This window comes from Patiria miniata, unplaced genomic scaffold (assembly GCF_015706575.1).
Source record: "Patiria miniata isolate m_02_andy unplaced genomic scaffold, ASM1570657v1 HiC_scaffold_3, whole genome shotgun sequence".
Classification (NCBI taxonomy): domain Eukaryota; kingdom Metazoa; phylum Echinodermata; class Asteroidea; order Valvatida; family Asterinidae; genus Patiria; species Patiria miniata.
Window position 1 is genome coordinate 23,924,619 of NW_024037069.1, and position 26,292 is coordinate 23,950,910.

The 26,292-nt window shown below is 40.7% G+C and overlaps 1 protein-coding gene across 1 annotated transcript; it reads right to left on the reverse strand.

Annotated features, from left to right (window-relative positions):
• Positions 1 to 262: 262 nt before the first annotated feature.
• LOC119737815 (exocyst complex component 2-like) lies at positions 263 to 23,369 on the reverse strand. Its single transcript, XM_038212430.1, has 29 exons — positions 23,189 to 23,369; positions 21,775 to 21,936; positions 20,956 to 21,126; positions 20,466 to 20,601; positions 20,220 to 20,260; positions 19,749 to 19,818; positions 18,930 to 19,057; positions 17,119 to 17,218; positions 14,687 to 14,826; positions 13,996 to 14,141; positions 13,596 to 13,677; positions 13,014 to 13,116; positions 12,323 to 12,435; positions 11,963 to 12,034; positions 10,869 to 10,907; positions 9,605 to 9,729; positions 9,167 to 9,217; positions 8,410 to 8,582; positions 6,692 to 6,813; positions 6,176 to 6,246; positions 5,570 to 5,653; positions 5,351 to 5,410; positions 5,023 to 5,090; positions 4,717 to 4,786; positions 3,932 to 4,048; positions 3,451 to 3,592; positions 2,694 to 2,934; positions 1,759 to 1,818; positions 263 to 1,613 (listed from the first exon to the last, which is right to left on the reverse strand). The coding sequence occupies exons 2-29, from the start codon at positions 21,896 to 21,898 to the stop codon at positions 1,517 to 1,519; spliced, it is 2,946 nt and encodes a 981-aa protein (XP_038068358.1). The 5' UTR covers positions 21,899 to 21,936; positions 23,189 to 23,369; the 3' UTR covers positions 263 to 1,516.
• Positions 23,370 to 26,292: the final 2,923 nt, after the last annotated feature.

Sequence of the window (26,292 nt, forward strand, 5' to 3'; positions counted from 1 at the left end):
CTTACCATTGTAATAAATAAAAACCTGTAATTTAACTCCTAATTCCACCGAGGTATGCTGTGGATATGACAAATAAAGATATAGTAATTAAACCAATCATGACTCGATGTGTACTTCTCTGCAAGCAAAAACTACAAAACCAAAATTTCAGTTTTTCATTGTTTTATTTTACATACATAGCTCAAGTTATTACATTTCATTACAAAGTAAAGTTATATACTCTATTACATTGCACTGATTTTTCTTTTGTTCCATTTTTTAAAAACATTTACATTTTAGTGAAAAAAACAAAAATCAATGTTACAGCAATTCTGTGACGCAAATAACATTCAACAAGGCTACATGTAACCACTCCCCCCCCCCTTATTTGACAAATTCTAAACAGCATACTTACAAAAACTACACATTTTACTGCATGCATATTTGGTGACTATTCCAATTTTTTTTAGCAGCAATTTGATGTAAAAATATATTCCAACTTTTGCATATAATGCAACTTGTTCATTCTAGAGACCATTGTCACCAGTTGCAGTGCCGGAATATGTTTTTGAAAAGCATGTAGTTGCGAAGACTAGATCTCTGCTTATTTCAGGAACATGTTACCAATAGACAAGTTTAAGCATTTATGCATCTTATTTCATAATTCCTTATACACTACTCGGCTTTTCTCCAAACGTGAAAACTGCATATACAAAAATGTTTACATATTATTACAAACATAATTTTGTATTTCTCAAGAAAATGTTTTCCAATAGTCCGGTAAATACTTTAAAAATAATAATAATGCCACAAAGTCTGGGTTATGTGGGAAAATGTCTGCTGAAGTCCGAATGAAAACACAATTTTCCTTCTTGCAAAATCAAGCTCCAATAATTTTTGCAATAATTCCATCTAAATCACAGATTTTGTATCTGACCATCGGTCGATCGTGTTGCACTATTAGCCGATCGTGTTGCCATCGGTCGATCGCGCCCCCATCAGTCGATCACCATTCTTTGTAATTCACGGCTCTGGAGGATTGTTTTGAAAAAGGTAAGTAAAGTCTGAGATTTCCCACAGGATCGACCGCTCTTATTAGTAAACTAAATCACAGCGCTTTTACTGTATTATTATTACCCCTGATCACTGGGCCAAGTAAACATTCCAAATACCATCTCAGCTCCCTGGGGAGTATACAGCTCGATGCTGCCTGTTAGGCGCAAGCAAGCTAATTCAATCACATAACCATCTCTGCCCTCACAGGTACCCATTTACTCCTGGGTGGAGAGAAGCAATGAGTGACAAAGTGCCTTGCCCAAGGGCACACGCACCATAACCCCTGGCTGGACTCGAACCCACAACCCGCAAATCCACCAATCGCGCCTTAGTGCGCAAGCATAGGCTAAATGCCACTTGAAATATGACGCTACAAAACTAGGTCCATACTTTACACACAGGCCTGCAGATCCCACATCTTGTGTACACATCAAAATAGCCAAACTTTACCTGGGATGTGCTGGTACAGGATGGATTTTGGTTAATAGTATGCGTCAGAATCCATGGAGTCTGTGGTGAAGCAGGACAGCTGGAATCTCATCTCATTACGGAACTGAATCAGATGCTCGTTATACAACCTACAACAAAACATTAAATTTTTGTAATTGTGACAAACTTTTCAGGTGAAACACTCGAGGCTGATTTGAAATTCAATCACTAGATGATGTCATTAAATTATTAATTTTAAAATAATTTCAACAGAATACAATCTTAGAATCTTACCTTTTACTTTCTTCGCGTGCTAGAACTGGTACACTGTCTAACGCCTCCTTAAAGGAATCACTTCAGGGAAAAGATCATCAAAATATCAATATTACTTGAATTCTGAACTTTTTGGGGAAGTGCGGCCTAGTGGTTAGGGTTTGTGACTCATGATCAGAGGGTCAGGGGTTCAAATCCTGCTGCTGGTTATATGTTGTGTCCTTGGGCAAGCCACTTCACCCCACTTGCCTCTTTCAACCCAGGAGTATAAATGGGTACCAGCATTAGCTGGGGAGTAACCTGCGATGGACTGGCATCCCATCCAGGGGGAGTAGAAATATTCCCAGTCATTTCACGCTACTGAAACCAGAGATAAACGCCGGCCTGATGACCCACATTGGCTCATGACAGACTTTACTTCACTTTTTTAAAAAGTGGATGAACCTGTGTTAACAGGAACGGAGTGCCCATCTCTCTTTCATTAGCGATTGGGCCAGACTCATATGCTGCTGTCTGTTACCTTCCCAGCATTAAACAATGCCGGTACCCATTTAACGACTGGTTGAGAGGAGTAATTGAGGTAAAGTCCTTACTCAAGGGCACAACATGCATGGCCACGGCGGGGTTCGAACCCACAATCTTACGATCATGAATCCTGTGCTCCACCGCTGGACCACACATACCCACTTCTTTACTCAGGAACTTTTACTAAGGAAAATAATATAAGTTTTCTCCTCGAGCAGGATTGGGGGTGTGGGGATTAGGAGTGGGGGCAGGGGTGGTTGAAAGTGGTTTGGGGTGGGGGTGGGCTAGTTGGGGTGGCTGGTTGGGAGTAGGCTGGTTGAGGGATGGGGAGTGAGGGTGGCAGGAGGGGAGAAGAAGGGGGCTCTAACAATTCATGGGTCTTTAGTTCTTGAGAGATAGTCTCTAAATCTTGTTCACACGAGAATACCAACCTAGTTCCAGCATTCCTATATGCAGTCAATGCCTCCTCCATAGCGGCAAGCTCCAGCCTCGCATGCAACGCACCGTTCTGACTAAACTCCACGATACACCCCATCAATCGAGCCATCTCGTCCGAGATTGCTTCTAAGACTCGCGCCATGACACGAGGCATGAAGGCCGGCGCGATGGCGTGGACCTCAGCGTGTATCCCCACAGAACACATCACCGCTTCCTTGATGTAGGGCCTCACTCCTATGAGATAAAACACAATGTCCATTTATCATCAACGTTGTAGTCGAATCCATCGCAAGTCCCCACAAGTAATTACAATTATTCCTCAATGTATCAATAAAACCATAGGGGGGCTGGGGCGGTACTTGGTACTTGGTTGGTTCTTCTCCTAAGGACTTCCGCAAGGGAGAATAACTAGGAGGCCAGAAACACCGGGGCAAACCCCTTCTCTTAGCGATAAGTGTTACTGGGTTCTTTTACGTGCGTTAGGCCTTATACAACACACGGGACCTCCGGCTTTACGTCCCATCCAAAGGACGAAGCAATAATGGTTAAGTGCCTTGCTTAAGGGCACAAGTGTCCGGGCCCGGGCTCGAACCCACGCCACTGTTGCCTCTGAAACACCAGAGCATGAGTCCGGTGCTCTTAACCACTAGGCCATGACACTCCGGTATAAGGAGTAACAGGAAGAGCGGTTTGGGGCGGTACAACAGCCAAAGGGTTAACCCGCTATGATCTTAGAATCCTACTTTTTACCTGTTGGTTTGGGGCAATCTCCCCAGTCAAAATGACCCGCATACATCCCGGGTTCCAACGCTCCAACCAACGGATCTGTCTTCTGCTCACAGTACGCCTCGAAAATCTTCTCATCCAACTCAATGTAGGCTTCTTGGGCATTCTGTTGCCATGGGAACAAGGGTCAGTTCGAAATCATAAGTCACTCACCAGGAGAGCAAATGTTTCAAGGCGCATTTGAATTGATTGATTGAAAGACATGAAAGGGGCAGAGGGCAGGGAGTTGAGAATAGTTGATGCAAAATTGGCTGAACAGAATTGCGGCGCCCAGTTTTAACTTGGTCAGGGTTCCCAAAGTCTCAAAATAAAGTTCCATGAGTTTTCCAGGACAAATTTAGGGCTTTCCATAAAGGTCTATGCAGCGTGCATTACCATCTACAAGATGGCCTCCAACTCCCCTCACAGCCACTGGATCTTCCCACTCTTTCCCTATTTCTCTTACCCTTTCCATCTCCAGCATACATGGGTAGCCTTGCTTCTTGAACTGCTCCACGAGGTTGGGAATGACAAACTGAGACACGTGGTTGCAGTTGCTCAAGACAATCACAAGACATTGCTCCTGAAAAAAAAAATTGGAGGCAGCAGAAGGAATTAGATATCACTGACAGAGTAAAACTGTAATATCAGAAGAGGTGTGAATAAGAAGATGGATACTGAGTATACAGGGTGAGTAAAAAAAAAAAGAAACCCAAATGTCGGGACCATTGTTTTAGTGAAGTTCTGCATGTAGCACTTTCAAAATCTAGGATATAAAAGCCCGATTCATGAGCTTTCTTTTAGTACAAGAATCATTCAAATCACTCGTGTACTTTTCAAGTTACGGAGTTTTAAACACAACCGCTGTTTTAGGGTTCTGTCCATGGATCACAAAAAGTTCAGTGTTCTTTCAGCAAAACGAAAACAAATCACATAAGGATGTGTGTGAATTGTTTTCATTTTGCTGAAAGAACGCACACCTTTTGTAATGTAATGTAAATGGATGACTTCAGTTAGTGAAGGGAAAAATCCAATATTTGACCATATCAGAATAATTCCGCTACGGCTTACAGTTACACATGGGCCTATGGGATGTGGCTGCAGCCACTTCCCATAGACACGTGCATTACTGTTAGCCACAGCCAAGTGATTCGGTCATAGCCTTCAAATCTGCCTCGATGACTAAGGATTTCGACTTCAAACCAAGGATTGAGACCTTGGACATGCTTCACGAGTGAATCATCAACATACCATGGAAGGAAGACTGTCCTCCGAGGACTGGAATAAAGATACAGGGATTCTCATTTGAGCTTCAGATAATCTACAGGAGGAAGAATAAAAATAATAATTTACAGAAATAATTTAAATTTCTTCATTTATTTTGAAAAAAGTAGATTACAGCCAATATTGTCTCCATCTCAAGCAGGTGCTATTCTATTATATAAAACCTCGACCCTGCATTTTTTTTCTTGAAAACATGGTTCTTTTTCCTCGTTTCATATCAAATGTCAAAAATTAATGGTACAGTTTTTCAAAAAATACTTTAATTTGTCTGACCTTAGACGATGCGTATCCGCTTCTGTTTCACCCATGAATGCCAACTGCTCCAAGCAACCAGCGAAGGCCTGAAGACACAAGAAGTAAAATCATTGACATCATCCTGTTTACAGTTGATCCAAGAGGAAAACATCTTTTCATAAGCATGTTCACTAGTCATGGCCCTCCCCTTCATCCTTTTCCCTGAGTTTTCCCTGCTTTTTTAGTGTTTTTCCCAAATTCCCGAGTTTTTCCTGACTGGAAAAACGGACACTCATTTTCAAGGTTTTCCCTGATTTCCAGTGTGGTTAAGACCCCATTTACGCTATCAAATCCACTTGACACTTACCTTCAAGATATCTGAGGTCAGTGTTACCGTCTTACGTTGAACATCGTAATCGCTGAAAATCTAGAAAGATCAAATAACAAAAATTTACCTGAAGTGCAACACGACAATACATGTAATTTGTAAGTACCGCCTTGCGTGATCAGGGCTTACGACTATCCTCTCTGTGCATGACTGCACGAGGGCACTATTTCAAGCAAGAATGGAGGAGAAATCTCTTACGTCTCTCTCGCCCGCTTTGGCTATGCTGACCACCTCTTGAAGATGTTGCACGACGTCCACCACCATGCTCTCAAACAACATAGGCTGCAAAATAGAGCATATAAAACTCAACAATACATTCTCAAAATAAACGAAGATCAAATTCATTACTGAAAAAAATTGCTTAGTGGCTTAAGATTCAACAAGTGCAATAAAATCTGTTTAATTTTGTTAAGGAGCGGCCTGATAACTGCACAATGTTATCAATGGCCAAAATATTTACACTTAATAATAAAAAAATTGAGGAGTCACAGCCTACAGTTTAAGCTTGGCTAATAATCTTGAATTTTCAGAAATCAAGCAAAACCAGGCGTAACACCTCAGATGATTAGGGGTGGTTAGGGTTGATATATGAGTCGTTGCCAATAAGAACTAATAATCCTAACTCCCTATGCTGTGAAATATCGTATTAACATTAAATGATTCAGGATTGTCTCTGTTAAAAGGGTCCAGGTATCCCTACTGTCAAAATAAAAAATCTATCCCAAAATTGGAAGAAGAAACAGACAAGTTCAAGGACTTGGAAGAGGGTAAACATTTCTCTTCAGATATCTTAAGGTGACTCACCAACGAGGTTATTCCTCCATGATCATCCATCTGTAGAACCCAGGTCTCTCTAGTATGAAGGCCCCTGATGTCTGAAAGACACAAATTACTAGAAATTCAGTGCCTTGTAGAGAAATAGTTGCAAGTCACAATTTAGAGCAAGCAAATCCATAGATGATTACGATTTGTGTCATCCAAGCTTATGGTCATGTTGAACTATGAGCGATTTGCTTTAGTCGCTTCAAAGAGGATTTCCTTACAATCAACCACAGGATCAGCTACTAATAAGGGAACAATCACTCCCCCTAGGCACCTGCTGGATGTACCCCTATCTCCACCCCTCAACACACCCAGCTCCAAGACCTGTTGAACCATATGTGACTGACCTTCCTTAGCTTCTATGAAGAGTGCCTCCATACAATGAACCCTCAGATCAGCTACTAACGAGTGATCATCTCAAACCCAAAACATCCCCCCCCCCACGAACCCCCCCCCCCCCCAAGAGTCCCTGGGTGTGTTGACCCACATCCGACTGACCTTCCTTGGCTTCTATGAAGAGTGTCTCCATACAATGAACCCTCAGATCAGCAACTAGTGAGTGGACATGATCCAGGGCAGAAGAGGGTACATCCAGAGCTGCCATGGAGCCAAGAACAGACCTGAAACAATCAAATAATAGCTCAAATATTAAACAAAAAGCTTTTCTCATTACGATACATGGATCATTTCCTGATATGTACTTCATGTCCTCATTAGTATGAGATCCATTTACTTTTCTGCATATTTTTAGCATTGAAGTGAAATTGTCTAAATTCCTGAAACAACTTAGCCATTTTTTCTCAGCAGGAAGGCAGCCACACCCCTGCTTGGTATCTGACCAGAATGACCACACCCTCTTCACTCACCTGACACTCCTGACGCAGGGAGGTAGCCACGCTCCTGCTGCCCCATCTTGCTTGGTATCTGACCAGAATGACCACACCCTCTTCACTCACCTGACACTCCTGACACAGGGAGGTAGCCACGCCCCTGCTGCCCCATCTTGCTTGGTATCTGACCAGAATGACCACACCCTCTTCACTCACCTGACACTCCTAACGCAGGGAGGTAGCCACGCCCCTTCAGCTCCATCTTGCTTGGTGTCTGACCAGAATGACCACACCCTCTTCACTCACCTGACACTCCTGACGCAGGGAGGTAGCCACGCCCCTGCTGCCCCATCTTGCTTGGTGTCTGACCAGAATGACCACACCCTCTTCACTCACCTGACACTCCTGACGCAGGGAGGTAGCCCCGCCCCTGTTGCCCCATCTTGCTTGGTATCTGACCAGAATGACCACACCCTCTTCACTCACCTGACACTCCTCACGCAGGGAGGTAGCCCCGCCCCTGTTGCCCCATCTTGCTTGGTGTCAGACCAGAATGACCACACCCTCTTTACTCACCTGACATTCCTGACGCAGGGAGGTAGCCACGCCCCTGCTGCTCCATCTTGCTTGGTGTCAGACCAGAATGACCACACCCTCTTCACTCACCTGACACTCCTGACACAGGGAGGTAGCCACGCCCCTGCTGCCCCATCTTGCTTGGTATCTAACCAGAATGACCACACCCTCTTTACTCACCTGACATTCCTGACGCAGGGAGGTAGCCACGCCCCTGCTGCTCCATCTCGCTTGGTATCTAACCAGAATGACCACACCCTCCTTACTCACCTGACATTCCCAACGCAGGGAGGTAGCCACGCCCCTGCTGCCCCATCTTGCTTGGTATCTGACCAGAATGACCACACCCTCTTCACTCGCCTGACACTCCTGACGCAGGGAGGTAGCCACGCCCCTGCTGCCCCATCTTGCTTGGTATCTAACCAGAATGACCACACCCTCTTCACTCACCTGACACTCCTGACGCAGGGAGGTAGCCACGCCCCTGCTGCCCCATCTTGCTTGGTATCTAACCAGAATGACCACACCCTCTTCACTCACCTGACACTCCTGACGCAGGGAGGTAGCCACGCCCCTGCTGCTCCATCTTGATTGATAGCTGACCAGAATGACCACACCCTCTTCACTCACCTGACACTCCTGACGCAGGGAGGTAGCCACGCCCCTGCTGCTCCATCTTGCTTGGTATCTAACCAGAATGACCACACCCTCTTCACTCACCTGACACTCCTGACGCAGGGAGGTAGCCACGCCCCTGCTGCTCCATCTTGCTTGGTGTCTGACCAACATGACCACACCCTCTTCACTCACCTGACACTCCTGACGCAGGGAGGTAGCCACGCCCCTGCTGCCCCATCTTGCTTGGTGTCAGACCAGAATCCATATTTGGCTCTCTCCTCTTTGCGTATTTTGATCAGTGAGTCAGGCAGGAAAGCGGCACGGACGAGGTTTGCAAACAACACCGTCACCTCAGTCACCATTTGCTGTATTTGTTTTAGGTTAAAAACCAGAAAGTATAAATAAAGGCTGTAAAATAGATAATAATAATAATAATAATTTGGGAGGCTAATCATCCTTACTCGCAGCTGGTATGCTGAATTGCGAAGGACGCGGCTACAACGTGGTCGGGCCGCTGGCACGTAAAGGCGCCTATGGCTGCCGGCCACATCGACCCATATATGACCACGGAGCACAGCCTGAGATCGAAAGTGTTTGATTTTTCCGGAGGGAAGAAAACTGGAGGGACTGGAGAAAAACCCTCGTGCCACAGGAGAGAACCAACGCACAACTCTACTCACATACGATCCAAGGTCAGGATTCGAACCGTGGTCACCTTGGTGAGAGGCAAGCGCTTTACGCACAAGCCACCCATGCCACCCTAAATGTGAAAGGGATGTCCACTTAATTGAATAGCTGGACAGATTCCATACTCCAAAAAAAGTCATACAAAAAACAATATTAAACAAGACAGGATCAATTTCTTATGTCACAAGTCGTCAAAATTAACAGCTGAGCATGCATGTAGTACTAGAACATGTAGACAGAAATAAGACCATCTTCAACTCACCCTGAAGTTCTTCTCTTTGGATCTGTCGATATTCATGTCCTTCCCTCCAGCCTGGAAAAAGAAGAGAATTCGCAATTATAATTCCAGCAAGATGAAAACATGAATGTTTCAATGGGTTTCAATATAACAGTTTAATCAAACACAAACTGCAGATTGACAACAAATGAGGTTATCATTTTGCCTAGAATATTTATCAATTTTAGAAAGTAATAAAATGGTGCTATAAAACATATCACTTAACTGATCATTTGGCTACAATATCCCTTTTGCACCCACATATTACGTACCACCATACAAGCATTAAAAAGAAATGCCATAATGATTGAATGCCACACTACAATCTCTTGTGGACCCTATTAGCTTCCTGATAGAAAAATTTATTGGTCATTCATTTGTTCTTTACTCTCCTTGAATAATTGTTCAAATGCCAAACCATACCTCGGCCACAATCGACGCAGAGAAATAGGACTGGCCCAACTTGACAAAGTCTGGTAGGGTGAGTTGTAAGACATCCACTAATTCCTCTAACAGGAGAACACGCTGGGGAGGGCTGTACTTCCCCTCTGAAATCAAAATGGTACAGTCCAAACCAAGAATAAGGATCACCACTTGATATCAGTCTGAAATCAGTGCACTTCATGTGTCCCAATAATGTGGTCGAAAATTTCAAGTAAATTTAGAAAAAAATCTTGTTTTATAATCTTATGTCTTCTAGGCTCACAACTTATGTTTATTTATTGTTTTAATTAAGGGCCCACTAAAAATCAGTTTATTACTGTTTGGGTTCACCCTGAGTAAATAAAGGAATAAATAAATAAAATAAATGAACAGTGAGGTTCCTTACATTAACAGCAATATAACACATTTTAATTTTTAGAGAGTATTTGTGTATGGAGTACATACTTGAAAACAAATGAACTTTCAAGTGCACTTTTCAGGGAATATACAACATTTGCTTTTGCTGTAATTTTCAGAACTGGATGGATTTGGGGGGGGGGGGTTCGTATTTTACGGCAAATATTGTTACACTTGTTTGAACTTTTGCATTCGTAGATGCTGGAAAAACCAAGAAAAAACGATCATAATCTTGTAGTGTGGTTCCCCGACCCGCTTAAGACGAAACACAGCAATTTTATTTATAGACGTTGGGGAATTGTAAGGCCAGGGAACCAGTCTAGCTGGCTTGTACCCATTCATAAGTGCATAACTGATTGCAAACAAAATGTGGACCAATCAAATTAAGGTAAATTGGAGGCAGTATTTGAAAAAAAAAGGAAGTTTCTTCTAACGCTGGTTGGCCGACCAGTGTTGGAAATTGATACAAAATACCACTTTTCTTGAAAATGCCAGCACACCGGGTGCCACGATTTCACAGGATGCTTTAGCATTTCGTTTACTAATAGTCCAGTAAGGTATTTCATGATAATTTGGTGTTTTTTTTATGTTTGCAAATGTTGTATACTCCCATTAAACTGATTTTGGACAATGAATCCTGCACACAGCAGGCGTCCATCTCCTTTTTTTTTTTTTTTTAAAATGCTTCTCCTTTAACAATTCATTTGCCGAGACATAAAATAAATTTAATTGAAAACAAACGTGCTTTTATAAGCGTTGATGTAAAATATAATAAAGAAAAGATCTTTTAAAGAAAACAAAAAATGGCAAAACGTGAGTTCAGCCGATCGCACGATGCCATGCTCACCTGAATCAGCAGTGTTGAATTTCATTTGATTGAAAGAGCCTAAATGTAAACAAAAACAGCACAGAAATGTAACCAAAGAAAACATAAAAAGGAAAAACAAAAGTAGGCATTCCAACTCAGAAATAAAGATGCAACCAATTACAATATAATTAGATGGAAAATTAGTTTTGTAAATGACAAGCAACAAAATGCAAATGATGGTCATTCCATTCTTGTCTTAAGACATCATACAAGTTAGTCCATGGAGCAATTCTGTTATTAATATTTAAAGAAATCAAATGCATGTTTTTGAAAAGTTACTTCATGCCATCTATTCTCAGCATTAATTCTCCATTTTTGTTACGTTATAAGTGTCAGTTGTTGGATCAATAATTACAAGCTTCAAATCAAGTTAATATGTAATATTAGCTCTAAAAATCCCATATAGAAGAAATTAATATTTACGCAAATTTGTGCAAACTTAAAATTTTAATAAAAGATCTTTCCGTTCGAATGTGGTTTGGTCTGAGAAAACTATGTCAAAAAAGATTCAGTGTGAATTTCTTTTGTTCTGATGCTTTTTATTAGGGTTAGGGTGTTGAATCTCTAATATTGACTAGCTCGAATAGATTAAAATGGGAAAAATGTTTCCATTCACCAGAATTTAAATATTTGTTGGTATGAAATTCTTGCAAAAGTAACTTAATGTAAAAAAAATTATATATACAATGTATACAGGGTGAGTAAAAAAAACAAAACCCAAATGTCGGGACCATTGTTTTAGTGAAGTTCTGCATGTAGCACTTTCAAAATCTAGGATGTGAAAGCCCAATTCATAAGCTTTCTTTTAGTACCAGAATCATTGAAATCACTCGTGTACTTTTCAAGTTACAGAATTTTAAACACAACCACCGTTTTAAAGTTTTATCCACAGATCACAAGAAGGTAAGTGTTCTTTCAGCAAAACGAAAACAAATCACATGGGGATGTGTGTGAATTGTTTTCGTTTTGTTGAAGGGCCACTGAAGTGGAAGGTGGGTGTGGGGAAGTTGTCTGTCAATATGCAGTTTCATTATTAGTACTTAATGTTAGCATTCTTCTTCAATCTTTCAAACCTGATCTGTTTCTGGAGTGGTGCACCTTGGCTCGTAAAGTCACGCTCGTCGGCTCAGGGTTGTTCTGCTGATCTGCATCAAAAAAATGAAACCAGTTACAGATTGTCAACTATTGAACTTGAAACTGCCGACCATCTTGTTGTTTAATGTCATGTCACTAAAGGGATAATTATAATCTGAGGCGACACTAAAATTGTCCACCGGTTAGTTGTCCATTGTTTATTTCGGCCTAAAAAAATTACAAAAACACACAAACATACGGAAAATGTTGTTATTGAAACAAGGCTTAATTCAAATTGTCATAAGATTTGACAGGGAATTCCCAAGATGAGAACTCCTAAATCTGAAAAGCCTGCATACCCATTTGGAGATGGTCATCCTTGCATTTTTGCAGCAACTTCAGGAGCCAATGTTGTTGATTGACGATGCACTCCCAGGCTGGGTCACCAGGGGCCTCCAGCTCCACCAAATATCTGCAAAAAACACCAAACGATAGTGAAATGCATCTCAATGACAGTCACAAACAGTCAAAAAATCAATCCTTTTTCCCTGCCAGGCCTTTATACACAGGCTAGTCACCAACAGTCAGATCACATTTCAAATTCCATCAACAGATAAAAGTGGGTAACTGGTAGGCACAGCTGGTTTATCAATCACCTACAGTCAAAGCATAGCTGTATCAAGTCACATAAACAGTCACAGCCAGTCAATCCTGCTTTATGTGAACAGGGAGCTCTCAACCTTTAAAAACAGTCGCTTGATTGATTTTGACTGCTGGGATGGCTTTGTTGAATTTGCCAGCGCCAGAAGGATGGTTAAAATTTCTCTGAATTTTTAGTGTCCATGTTCAAAATTTCTGCATTTGTTTGAAAAGTCTCTTTTAGACAGATCTTCAATCAACCATAAGCAGATTGCCATGGAGAAGAGCCTAAATTGCTTTTTTGCTAACCAAGAAAGTGCCAAAGCCGTTAAGACAACACAGATTGTGTTACACTTAAGCAAAGTAATAACGCTTAGCAGAATCCTTCTTCAGCAGATTTTGATCGCTTACCTGATGAGTTTCTTCTGATCATCCAGAGTCGAAGGTAGCTCCATCAATTTGTTTTTGAGTTGAACTCTCAGGTCGACAATACGCTTCTCCACTTCTTCATACACTGTGACGAAACACAAACGGTTTCAAATGTCTCACATTATAGACCTTTCTTTGCCAAAGCCAACCACAGAATGACAAACATTGGAAGATCAACGTCGCAAAAAAACCAAAAAACAGAAAAGTTATTTATGTTTTAAAACATGTATCATTAGATTGTTGAGAATACAAAATAACCGACTACGCTACCAAAGACAAAATAAAAACACCTCTTTCTTACATAATGAAGGTGTTAATGTTAAATTTTTGGCAAAATCTGCTACCAACCACTTCTTAAATGTATATCCTAGTGGCAACCTAAACAAAAATGGCCTTAAGATTTTACAAACAGAAGAAATGCCTATATGGAGCACTTATCCATTTCTCATTGACAAGAAGCAATAAGCAGAGAAAAGTGCACGCTAATATTAGAGGTAGAATTTGCTTTAATAAAACAAGACATCAAAATTGAAATTTCTCCATTTTTTAGTGTAGAGGTCGTACCTTTCTTGAAGGCGGTGACCTCCGTGTCAGCAAACAATTGCCTTGCTCTCTCATAATCGTTAATGACAACCTCATAGTCGCCCTGGCAACATAAACATTTAAACTTGTAAGCTACAGATAACGGAAATCTAAAAAAAAAACCAGGAAAGCAGTGATTTAGGAAGAAACAGAATTGAAACCATCACCTTTAAAAATGTCAGTTAGCACAAAAAATTACTTTCCATCCGCTACTGAATCCTCCAAGAGGACTTCAACGAAATATATTTTACGAAAAAGGACCCAAACAATTTGACTCTTCTTGGCATGACAAAAAAAAATGTTGATAAATTTTTTGATCCATTTTTGGATAGGTCAGGTGGGGTCAAGTCGGGTCAAGTCAGGTCAGGTCAGATCATCACACCTTTTTGATGTTGCGTTCAATCGTGATGGGCAGATGGAAAAGAAATTTGAATCGGTTCAAGACATTGAGGGCATTGCGTGTGGAGTCCGCACGGTCCTTACGATGCAAGACGCTCTTGAAAATACGCTGAGCATTCTCATTGCATTCTGTATGGAAAAATTAAACATCATGGCATAATCACTGATGAAAGAAATAAATGAGCATCTACACATGAGGAGTTGCCAAAATGTGGGGTTTTCGAGTATTAGGAAAGAGAATTTAATTCTTCTGATAATACTGTTTGTTGCACTTTAATTGGACATTCCATTGACAAGTTATGGCTGTTTCAAGTTCGCATTTATCGACATGTCAAGTAGGTAAAATAGTGAGAAAAAGGCTTTTAAAATGTCGAGTTTTGTATTTGTGAAAATGAAAAATGCCAATCGTTTTTCCTTAGAAACACTTTTACTTCACAATTTTATATTATTACTTTAAAATATGTAGAGTTGACATATCAAAGATTAGAAAATATCAACAAATCGGAAAATCAGGAAAAAAGTCACCACCATTCAGGATTTTTTTTTTTTTGGCCTTTTTCTGGGCCTGTGCCCAGTTTTGTCTTATTTTTTTCCAGACCGCCTCATATATACCATATTAGCTTACAGATCTCCAAGAAAAGGAACTTATTAAGAAACAAATATTAAGAACTTACGGATGAGAGACTCTTCGAGTTTCTCCAAGGTGTAACCTCGAGGTGTCTCCTCCTCTCCTTCCTCACCTTCCTCAGCGACGTCAGGAAGAGGCACGCCGAGAGGTTCGTGCCTCACCAGACTGTCATGGATGGCTGAAAGGGTGAAAGGTGTGGTTAATGAAGAATGGTTAATGAGGCATGGGACTGTATTTGAGGTTCATGCCTCATGAGGCTGTCATGGATTGCTGAGGAGTAGAAGATGTTATTAAGGAATGGTAAATGAGGAATAGCACTTGAGGTTTGTGCCTCACAAGGTGTGTGAAGTATGGATTTTGAGGTGCCTAATCCTCGAGGCTGAAACCTCAGATGAGGCATGAGGTTTGGGTCTGAAACTCATAAGTTATAGTTTGGAGGCATGGTAATCTGTGAGGTTCTGAGGCCCAAATACTTTTACATCAAAATGTACAAACTGTTACTCATTGTGTGCCTCACAAGATGCATGAGGTTTCTAAATTCAGATGCACTGTTGGTCTAGAGGTTTACGCCTCGGGATTTTGAGGTTCTGAACACCTGTTCCTCATAAGGTGTGGCATCTGTTATCCACTGTGAGCTTGAGGAACATGCTTCATGAGAGGCTTTAGGTTTCTAAACGGAGACAGGCTATATCACTGTCTTGAGGTTTGAATCTGAGGTTCCTTGTGAGGTCCAAGAACTTAAGGGGGTCATGACGATCAAAAGTACTGGAGGCACTGCTCAGATGAACTGTAATATGTCAAAGTGTGTGTACATCTGTGGGGATGTTAAAGCACTAGGGCTGTCCATTTTTGAATAATATGGCTTTCAATTATTCGAAACTGCCTTTGACTGAATATTCAAATATTCGAAATTTGCCGATGAAAATCATGCAAGCCAGCTGCAACTGCATGCAGCGTCCGTCAATTGTTGCACGCAAAGTGCACCTGGTAAAATTTTCGTCCAGCGATCAATTTTATGGGCTGCTGGAATATTCTGCAGTATTTTAGAACTGTCAGGGGCTTTAGCCAGCTAAAAGGATGAGAACATGAATTGCCGTTGAAAAAAAAGTTGGGTCACCAGGACAAACAGTGGCATCTGACAATAAAGAGCAGCAACTTTACACATTCAGTCGTGTACGTGCGTAATTATTTTCTTTTGAGTATTTGAACCGGTAAAAAGCTATTCAAATATTCAGCAGATGATTGAATATTTGAATATTCAATCAATTCGGGACAGCCCTATAAAGCAACCATAATCGCAATAATAAATAGTTGTGCAAAATGATCGCTGTGAAAAACGTGCAACCATGTGTAATGACGGCGTGTGACACCCTGCAAGAAAAGCCTGAAATGAATTGTGCATTATATCGCTTTTTCTTTCAATTACTGAAAACATTATTATGTCCTCCCGTCGAGTTGTCTTTGAATTCAATACCGATGCAACTGGGTAGATTTTGTTTGGAAATTTTCAAGAAACTGAAGCAGAAGCAATGAAGTCCCTGGCAATGTAGCACCCGCTCCATGTCCCATCATGAATATGTAATGCTGAATAATTACAGTAATTGATAATAATTCAAAAATAATGTTGAATAGAAATAAAGATATCAAGGTTGATATATGATGGTACTGATATATCAAATATATCAATACCACTAGTCTAGCAACGTCACAGGAAAAAGACCAACAATGAACATACATGGTAAACTTGAAAAAAGTTTAGATACTGTCACTAGTATAGTTGGGGAGTCAGGTTGGCGTAGCGGTACTTTCCTCGCCTTCCACTGCTGGGACCCGGGTTCGAATCCCGCCTGCTGGGCCAACATGTGGATTTTCAGTCCCTACCTGATTCCATGGGTTTTCCCTAGAATATCATTCTGTGGTTTTCCTCCCACCTCTAAAACTGTAATTTCTTCTCATTGTCTTCTCTCTACAGGTTTCTTCAGGCTTGCGAGCTACAGTGCCTAGGGTGCTTTTGAGGAATCCTTGGTTTCATTACCAGAAATACATAATAACAATGATAGGTATTTATAATATTTAATTGACGTTTGGGATATTGTAAACTCAATTGCTTTTCGAGTTCCACCCGATTAAGCTTGTGAATTTCTTTCTTGCAAGTCTGGGACAACACTGAGTACACAGTACTTATAAGATACCTCAGCCAAGGGCAAACCCGATATTGAAGACACTGTAAGCTTGGGAAAAGGGAAAAATATAACATCTGTTGCGGTGTTTTTGTTTAAGAATGGCATTTCTTTCCATCTAAACATTTCAATTAAAAAAGTTTTGACCATGGTAGATAATTTACACCGAAACAGAGTGCAGAGCAAACACAACAGAAGCATGCCATGTGACTGTGTCAAAGGTCAGAGTGCATGGGTGAAGCCTGGTGTCATGGGTCATGTGTTTGTACGAGGTGTTCCAGTCCTACCCGGCGTGAATTCGTCAGGGGTTTGTAAGGTATTAATCCAGACCTCGGTATTCGAGCGTGGCTTCCAACGGCGTGAGTGACGTTCACGATTTGAAAGGTTGTTAGCAAAGCCTGTAGGAGTTGACACAAGGGGTTAGGGTGGAGGGTGGGATTAGTAGGAGGTAAACTAAACATGCAATACCTAACGGAGGAGTGTAAATTACTGGACTCATGCAAGTGAGGTGCTGCTAACTTGTTAGTTTAATAGTTAGTGGTTAGATTAATAGTTAGTTAGTGCTGTTACTTAGGTTATGAGTAAGTCAATTGTTAAACCACATGACAAGGAATCTCTTTCGTGAGGTTGTGTATTTTTAAGAGAAGCAGTGGAAACTCCACGTCTGAATAGTATGCTCTGCCCGCCACCAGAAACGTTCAGTTTCCCCTGCTTTTTTCAGAATCTCACTAACTCACAAAAGAGATTTCTTGTCGCGTGGTGCAATGGCATACTTCTTATTGCTGACTTCACCATGCAAACCTTCAAATCTGTTAAAAGATTAGTTTAATAGGCTCCGTGAATAAGTACCCCCTCAACGGCGAGAAAGGGAGAGTTGGGGGAGACCACCGGGAGGGACATTCAAACGCACTGCCAACGACGCCTGACGCTCATGCGAAGACGCTATGGCTTTGTGCACATTCAGAATAAAGTATTAAAGTTGTGCGTTTTTGGCGCTATACGCGTGCAAACCGGTACGCACGCGTGGTGTGTACCTTCCACTGGGCTCTCAAAAGAGGTAAAAAGCGCCCTCTCTTGTTCGCGCATGGAGCCATTGTTAAACGTTTTGAGTTCTGTGGACTCCATTCTGGAACTGTGTGGTACAGTTTGCACATGTGGATAGTGCGGTGATGTCCACTACACTCTCATTAAAATTTGCACCGACGATAGTTGACCGGTTAAATGATAGGAAAATAAAATCCAGATAATGGCCAGATACCAGGGAAGTGATAGAGTAACGGAGCCCAGCCACTGCAAAGACTGCCTGATTAGTAGTAAAACAAAGACAAGAACAAATTGAAATCAAAGACGACATGTTAATTCAGTCATTATTAGGAGTTAGACGTTGTACTCAGTGCTCCTTGTTATGGAAGGTTATTACAGTTATATAGTATTTATGTATGTGCACACACACTCGATACCTCTGTGCAATAAAGAAAAGGGAAAACTGACACAGAGCGTTAAATGTTACACAAGCAACTCCACATGCACAAAAAAAGGACATTCAGGAAAAACATGCAACACCAAGTCTGGAAAGAATGTCGTATCCAGACGCCACTTCAGTGGTTTGTGTACAAAGTCTAAGGAGAGTCAAGAATTTTTTTTAAGTATTTCCTAACAAAATTGAAAATGTTTTATCAGTCCCAGATTCATGTCTTTTCAACATTTTTGCATTGAGTGACCTTTATTGAGGTGATATTTGAAGAAAAATGTGGAGTCAGGATGCAACATTTTTTCCCCAAGACTTTTCATTCCATTTAGTACCCCATCCTGCGAAACCATGTTGTGAATTTTGTTTTGAGACACATTGATAAACTGTATGTATTATTTTTCCATTGTGTAGACTCTGGAGTTGTTCCCAATGACAATAGCTGTCTGTCTTTCGATTTTCGACGATCCTTACTGTTTCATGTACTCAATTCAAATCTTTTAAATAATTTGGTTAAGTTCGACTATGGAACACCGGTTTCAAACGGTGTTACACTCAACATTTCCAATTTGGATGGGTACTTTTTGTCAATTGTTTTCCTATTTTACTATCTTGATCTTTAAGGAGAAACCTATACTAACCTGCTAAGATATCCTGACAGTTCATAAACGTTCCCAGGTTGGACTTGATGAATGTCTGCGGTCCTTCCGTCTTCAGACTAGACGACTGTTTCTGGACGTGGACCAGGCCCTTCTTGAGATCATCAAAGCTGTAAAAAATGATACATGTAACAGTCACAGGATGTGTTAGAAGTGGTAGCAGATGAAGTTATCCGATAGTGTATTTAAAATCCCTCTTAAACCCTAACTCCCCAGGCACTTTTGTTAGGATGCAACCTCAATCCTGCAAAATCCTCCAACTGCCTCCATTTAAAAATTGCATACAGCCTCAATCCTGCAAATCCTCCGTTATTTCTTGAATGTGGTCCTTGGAGGGGTGACCGCTGCCTCAATCCTGCAAAATCCTCTGGCAATCACTGTCAATATGTTGAGGCAGAGCCAGTGACGTCCTGGAGCAGTGCGGAGGATTGCAAGTATAATCTAGGCCTAAATTTATGCACGGCTGAGCATAATCAACACAAGGTCCGTCCCAATACCTTGACACAGTGCATTCTCCGAAATCAGCCACACACTTTTGTCATATAGCCACAATCCTGCAAAATCCTCCATTTTGCAAAGAGGATTTTGGAGGATTTGGGAAATTTCTGGTTATAAGAGTGTATGGGGCTAACAGTAAATTAAAGAAAAGTAGATGACTGAGTGAGGTTTGGAGGAAACACTGAAAATTTTGCAGGAACAAAAACAGCAAAACATGGAAAACCTTTGATTCTGGTCCAACTTTTGAGGTAGGGTGGGAGTGTGGAGCCTTACAGTTTGAAATGTTCAAGTAATACAACTTACCTGGTAGAACTGTGGTTTTCTATCAGGAACCAGACTGGTTCAAAGTTCTTGTGGGCAAGGTTACTGCTCCCTGTGAGAAAGGACAAAGAAGTATGTCCTTTCTTTAGTATTTTGTTCATCAATCATTTATATTTCGACTAGAACAAAGTTTCAGAGATAGGTCTTCAGTTCTGTGTATGATTATAAATGACTCATGATTACATGAAACAGACAAGATGAAATTATGCCTTGACTTTAAAGAATTGTTTTACTATTAATTGATAAACCAGCTCAATCGGAAATATCTCGGAAGCTACTGATACTTTTGCCAAAGTTTGGTTGAAATCGGTCAAAATACGTAGGAGCAATAGACAATATCAACGTTTATTACTAACTACGGTATCTAACCGACTAACGGAGAGAGATGATTTATTGAGCTGTTAGTCTGAATTTTTGCTCGTCGAAATTTAGAACGACTTATTTGACACTCACCCATAGGGAACATAGAAGTGAGCTCCTCATCTGATAGAACCCTGATCGGAACCGAAAAAAGAAAAGAAAATGAACCCCTTCAAGTTGTGAAGTTGGTACTGCTGACAGCTGTTTCTGGTATTTGAATTCAAGACAACGAAAGTTCAAAGCGTCTACTCATGCCTATCACAGGGGAAACAAGTTACATAAGGAGCAAGTTCTGCTTGTGAGATCAGTTTTACTACAGAAATCCTGGTTGTTACTCACGATGTGCTCTCTACGGCCAATCCCAGTGGGTCTTCACGACCTCCTTGCAAGGGTGAAGAGGGTCTGTGGATAGTGGTCAGGTGACGCTCAAAGATGGACGACTCGTCCATCCAGATCGAACATTCCTGAAGAGCATCTGAATATCAAAATGATGAAATCAATATGATAACGTTAACCCTAACTCCCCAGCCTAATTTACTAGGAACCATACCCATCCAGGCAAATTCGAACACCCACATGGGAAATCGTACACACACACACTGGTGGACTTAGTTTCTGGAGGTATGCCAAACCCAATGTAAAAGACCATCAGTTTAGGGGTACTGTACCTATATCCCAACAGAATTCAACAACACCTGCTGTTGGACTTTGATGGGCTGAGTTCGGTTAGGGTTAATGTTTGGTTGTTGGTCCCTTCTTTATATTTTCAACTTCCAACAGAGAGGGAAACTTTCTTTGCCGAACGGGAAAATGATGATTTTTAACTTACTTGGCAAAAACTGCACCCCACGGAACTTGACCGTACACGTTCCCTCACCAGCGGACTTTGTCGTGACGATGACCTCCCCCATACCCTTGCAGTTTGTCGTGCGACATGTGATCTTACTTGGAGAGATCCACTCAGCCAGCAGCAAACAGTTCACTCCACAGATGGTTAAACCTGAGTGTTGCCATAGTAATGGTTAAATTAACAGGTATGTTGCATACACAGTCAATCTACAGAAACAGGACAGTTAAATTGCTCTACTTTTTTTCAATGATGTGACATTTGATCACAGCATATGACACTAGAATTGTATCACTTTTGTTATTGATGGTTTACAAATGTTTCTGGAACTGAATGCTGCAAGACAATAGTAAAAAGCAAAAGTAAAGTCTGTCACGAGCCAATGTGGCCCATCAGGCGGGCATTTACCTCTGGTTTCAATAGCATGAAACGACTGAGAATATAATTCCCCCTGGATGGGATGCTAGTCCATCGCAGATTACTCCCCAGCTAATGCCGGTACCCATTTATACTCCTGGTCAGAGAAGGGCAAGTGGGGATGAAGTGGCTTGCCCAAGGACACAACATATGGCCAGCAGCTGGATTCGAACCCCTGACCCTCTGATCATGAGTCACAAAACCTAACCACTAGGCCACACTCCCCCAAGAAAATCAGCAATGGTTATTTCAATATTTCCCTTGGCATTTGTTAGAACACTGAACATGAATGCATGACAAAAAATATTCCCATATTGGAAATCTTGGATAAGTTTATATTTGATCCCCCCCCCCCTTTCTTGTTTGTTTATGGCTTGGACTTACCATACAAGTCTTTGGCATTAATTCCCAGATTCTCTCCTCGAATCGTGACTTTGGTTCCTGGTGGGCCCTCCTTGGGTGACAGCCCAGTCACCTTGGGTGGCTCATGAACCTTCTTCTGGTTCATCACGCTTTAGTTTACTCCTTGAAGTGAAGAAGCTGGAGCTTAAAAAAAATGTACATATTTGAATGTAACAGGATTAGAAAAATTGTTGGGGTTTGGATTGAATTAGATGGGATGGACTGGAAAGATTTTGGGCCCCATTTGATGGCTCTGTTTACCACATAATTCAGCGATCGTGTAGTGTAGGGCACCTGTTTGGTTTTCGATCAAATTAGAGTCAAGTGTGTTTTTTATTACTCAACCATGACCTTTTCAACCTAAAGTAAACTTTTCTCAAAATAATGACACCTTTTTCATAATTTATGAACAGTTTCTTGGGGCAGAAATTACGATTTTCCTACGTGGTTTACAGTTGATGCCGTGCGATTCAGCGCGCCTTGTGCGTTCACAGTACATCACGCGGTGATCACCATCTTTATTTTCATGTTGCGAATTGTTGTTGTCATCGTCATTTTACCCCTAAATTTCAGTATGCCTATTCGGTGGAGCGCTAATACATACGAGGGGAACGGAAAAATTCTGCCAACCGGACACCACTTACCTGCCGCCAAACATCAAAATTTTCACCTTGCCTTGTGATTTCAACCAAGAGGAATCCAGGAAAGAGTGGACATGCGAAAAAAAAATTGGTAAAAATGTGTTTTTGGAGCACATTTTGCATGCACATGAAGTGCAGATCTGAGTTGAAGCAGCCGGTCAAAACTGATTGAAGTGTCTGGAACAGCGGTACGTTATACGCATGACATTGATAACCATGACGTCGCATGAGACATCGCATGAGCCGGCCAATGATAGTGCAATACGTCATTATGAATATTTATTTTCTCATGAATATTTAGTTTATTTCAATGGATACTTCAAATACGTCCAAAGATTGATCATTGCAACAGCGATCGTGCGCGGCCTAGCGGTTAAGAGACTCGTGAATCAAGCAAGCGTCCGAGGTTCGAATCTCGATGAAGTGAGCGACTGATTGATAAATAGAAATTAAGGAAAGAGGGGGCGAGAGTAGAGGAGGGAAAGTGGAGGGAATAACCATAAAAAGAGGTAACTTTTGGAGCTAGAAAATTAATTGAAAAAAGTGGTGTCCGGTTGGCAGAATTTTTCCGGTTGCAACATTCTTTCCCCGATAATACTTGAAAATTGCGTTACTACTGTCGTAACGATCCTGACGATAGCCTGGACTAGACTAGGCACTACGTTTGGCAAAACATAACAAATATCGCAACTGGTCAATGGCAATGCAACACACAATGATTGAAGGTTAAGTTGATGATAGGGAAAACCACTCACGCAAAACCTCCATACAATGAGCACAATTATAGTGCAACAGCTGCCTGGACCCTCAAATCACTCCATACAAACGGAACAACACTTGAAATAAACTTAAAAATGGTCGTTTTAAAACCAATTCTGGTGTTGAAAACGGACCTGCCCTCTTCGCGAAATCTGGTGCTGGAGCTGTCTGCCTCAACAGCGCCCTCAGTTGTCCGGAAAAAAGCATGGAGATTGTGTCCCATTTTACCTTATTTCAAACTTTCATTTTTACCATTTCCCAGGGTTTTTGGTGCCTTTTGGGGTTTTATGCTAAAAATGAAAATTTCCATATTTATGAGCAAAAGTGTGATGTCATTTCCGGCAGAAACCTCAATGTTACAACTATTTCAGCACCAAAAGCTGCCAGAAGTTTTGATCACTGAGTAAATGACAAGCAAATGAGCAGTCTTTTCTCACAAATGTTTTCAATGAGCAAATGATAAGGTTCACAGTTTTTAACAGAAAACCCCTAAACTGAACAGTGCCTTCTTAAAATGACATCACAACAATGCCCTCAGTTGTCAGGAAAAGCATGGACAATTTTAAATGTTTAAAGAAGTGCACTTTTCAATAAAATTAACCAAAAAAGGGATATCAAATAGTTTCCGTACATTTTAAGGGGAGTAGAAAGTTGCACAAAATGTGTTCCTCAGGAAATTTCATCTCAGGGCCCCTTTAAAGTACAAGTCACGTACATTAAGAAACACAAAAGTTGTAAATGCCAAAGTTGTTGGACACAAATTTATTCAAACTTTTAATAACATTGTAGAAAATACAGATAGAGAGATTCACATCAACTACACGTCCTAATAACCCCAACTACACATTCCAAATAAAAAATTAACTACACTTTCTAAATAAAACATTACCTACACGTTCGAAAATATTATTACTGATATTTTGGAACGGGTAGTTGATGTTTCAGTTGGAACTGTCCTTGATGCTTCATTTAGAACGTGTAGTTGATGTTTTTGGTTTTTTTTACATGGCACTGGCATAGCCTTCACAAATCTGACGAGTGGCCACGCTGGTCACCGGGTTCACTGCTAGGGCTACTAAAGCAGCGGTACCAGTGAAAGTTAAGACTCCAGATTTTAGGGGTTTTCTTTTCAAATTAATTGTGTACCCAAAAATAGACTCACTAAAAACATTAATTTGTTGGAAAGTTTGCTCATTGGCTTACTGCCGTGTACTGAGACAACAACGAATCACCAAAGAAAAGAAAATTCATGACAGCAAAATATCCAAAATTCTGGCACTTTTTTTGCTAAAATAGTTTTAGGTTTCTGTCTGAAATGACATTACACTTTTGCTCATGAATATGGGAATTTTTATTAGCATAAAACCAAAACAATGGTGTATTTTCAAGGATTGCATTAAAAGAATTACATTGCATGGTCCTTTAAAAATCTGAAGTCTCATTCAATGTTAAAACCTTCCTGCTATCTGAACAGTCAAAAAATCAATACTCTTCCCCTGCCATGACTTTTACACAGGCTAGTCAACAACAGTCAGATCATATTTCAAACAAGCACTGTGACTAGTCAAATTCAGTCAACAGACAAAGGCAGGCAAGTGGTAGGCAGTGGCACAGCTGGCTTATCAATCACCTACAGTCAGAGAATGGCTGTACCAAGTTACATAAACAGTCACAGCCAGTCAATCCTCCTATAGCTGGGAGCTCTTAACACTTAAAAACAGTCACTTGATTGATTTTGACTGAAAGGACAACTTGGCACAGAATGTATGTTTGCATAGGAGGGAAAGACAAATAAAAAAAGAACATTTACACCCTTTATCCTGGATCTTCTGGCATGCTTCATGTAATGAACATACCGAAATACGGGAATATAAAAATACTCAACAATGAAAATAGTTAAATTTTAACTTTCTACTGTCGAATTTCGAAAAGCACACTCAAAACATATTGCTACAACTACTTCTAGAGTTTAAAAAAAGACATGCATAAAAAACAATCTCCATTTCACTTTTCTGTACAATAATATTTCATAGTTTCAACCGAAAGGTTATATTGTTTTCTATTATAATACCATTAAGAATTCTCATCACTTTATAAACATTTTTAAAAATACTGTACAATGCAAGAGATAAATTTGGTAACCGTCACTAACCCTATTCCCATACCCATTCTTTAGATGATATAAGAGTACACATTATGCACATTACCAGGAAGATATGGCAGTCAATGAATCAATTGATGCGCAATTTATTATTTTTTACACACCTTAGGTTTAAGGATTAAGATTCAATTTAATGATTTATTTTCAATTTATGGAAAACCTGCCAGCCAAAAATGTGCTTTGATGCAGTAAAATAACAATCACAAATGATGTAATGCGTCTTAAAAATCTTCACGACTACTTACAAATTTTAATGTATTGTTAAAAAACAAAATTCTTTTAAAATGACATGTCAAACTATTTACAAATCTGAAAAAAAATACAAGTAAAAATGAAGAGGACTATCATTAACACCAAAATGTAAATTTGCATGAATGCTTCATACTGCTCGAGGGTGCACACCAGTAAATAGGCCTAAATCCATCCGCCGAACTCATGAATAAAAGTTATACCCTCAAAATATTCTATATTAGAGAGTTCTGAGCGCCGTAAAATTGGGGAATTGAAGAGATATGGTAATGAACCTCTGGCCCGGACTTGGGGCTTCCAATTCTGAACATTTTGGATGCTATTGGGCTCGAAAGTGGCGCTATTTTGCCATGTTGTGGAGGGATCGTTTTTCAAGATGGCTACTTTTCCGCCTTGGGGGAAATAGGGGTCGTCTTCTTTGGGTGAGAATATCTCGAAAAGTCAATGGTCAACCCACCCAAAAATGAAAAGAAAACGAAAGATGACATGTTGATCATCATTTTTCTGTGCAGCTTGAATACCTGTGAGAGTTTCGAGTATTTTTAAAAGAATTTTGAAGTATGGGCATTTTGCACTAGTGTCTATGGGAATTTATTTGCAGGGTTGCACCCTTGAGGATCAGACACTCATGTGGGAAAAGCCACGATTGAACGTCTCATATACATGTATCATAGCATGTAAATTTCATGC

What these genes read in the sequence shown, in the direction of transcription:
- LOC119737815 (XM_038212430.1), bottom strand. Translation starts at nt 21,898, where the DNA reads ATGAACCAGAAGAAGGTTCATGAGCCACCCAAGGTGACTGGGCTGTCA. An exon ending in TTGAACGCAACATCAAAAAG is followed by an intron (nt 13,678 to 13,995) that starts GTGTGATGATCT and finishes TTATGTTGCCAG; the next exon opens with GGCGACTATGAGGTTGTCAT. An exon ending in CCAAAGAGAAGAACTTCAGG is followed by an intron (nt 8,583 to 9,166) that starts GTGAGTTGAAGA and finishes AAACAAATACAG; the next exon opens with CAAATGGTGACTGAGGTGAC.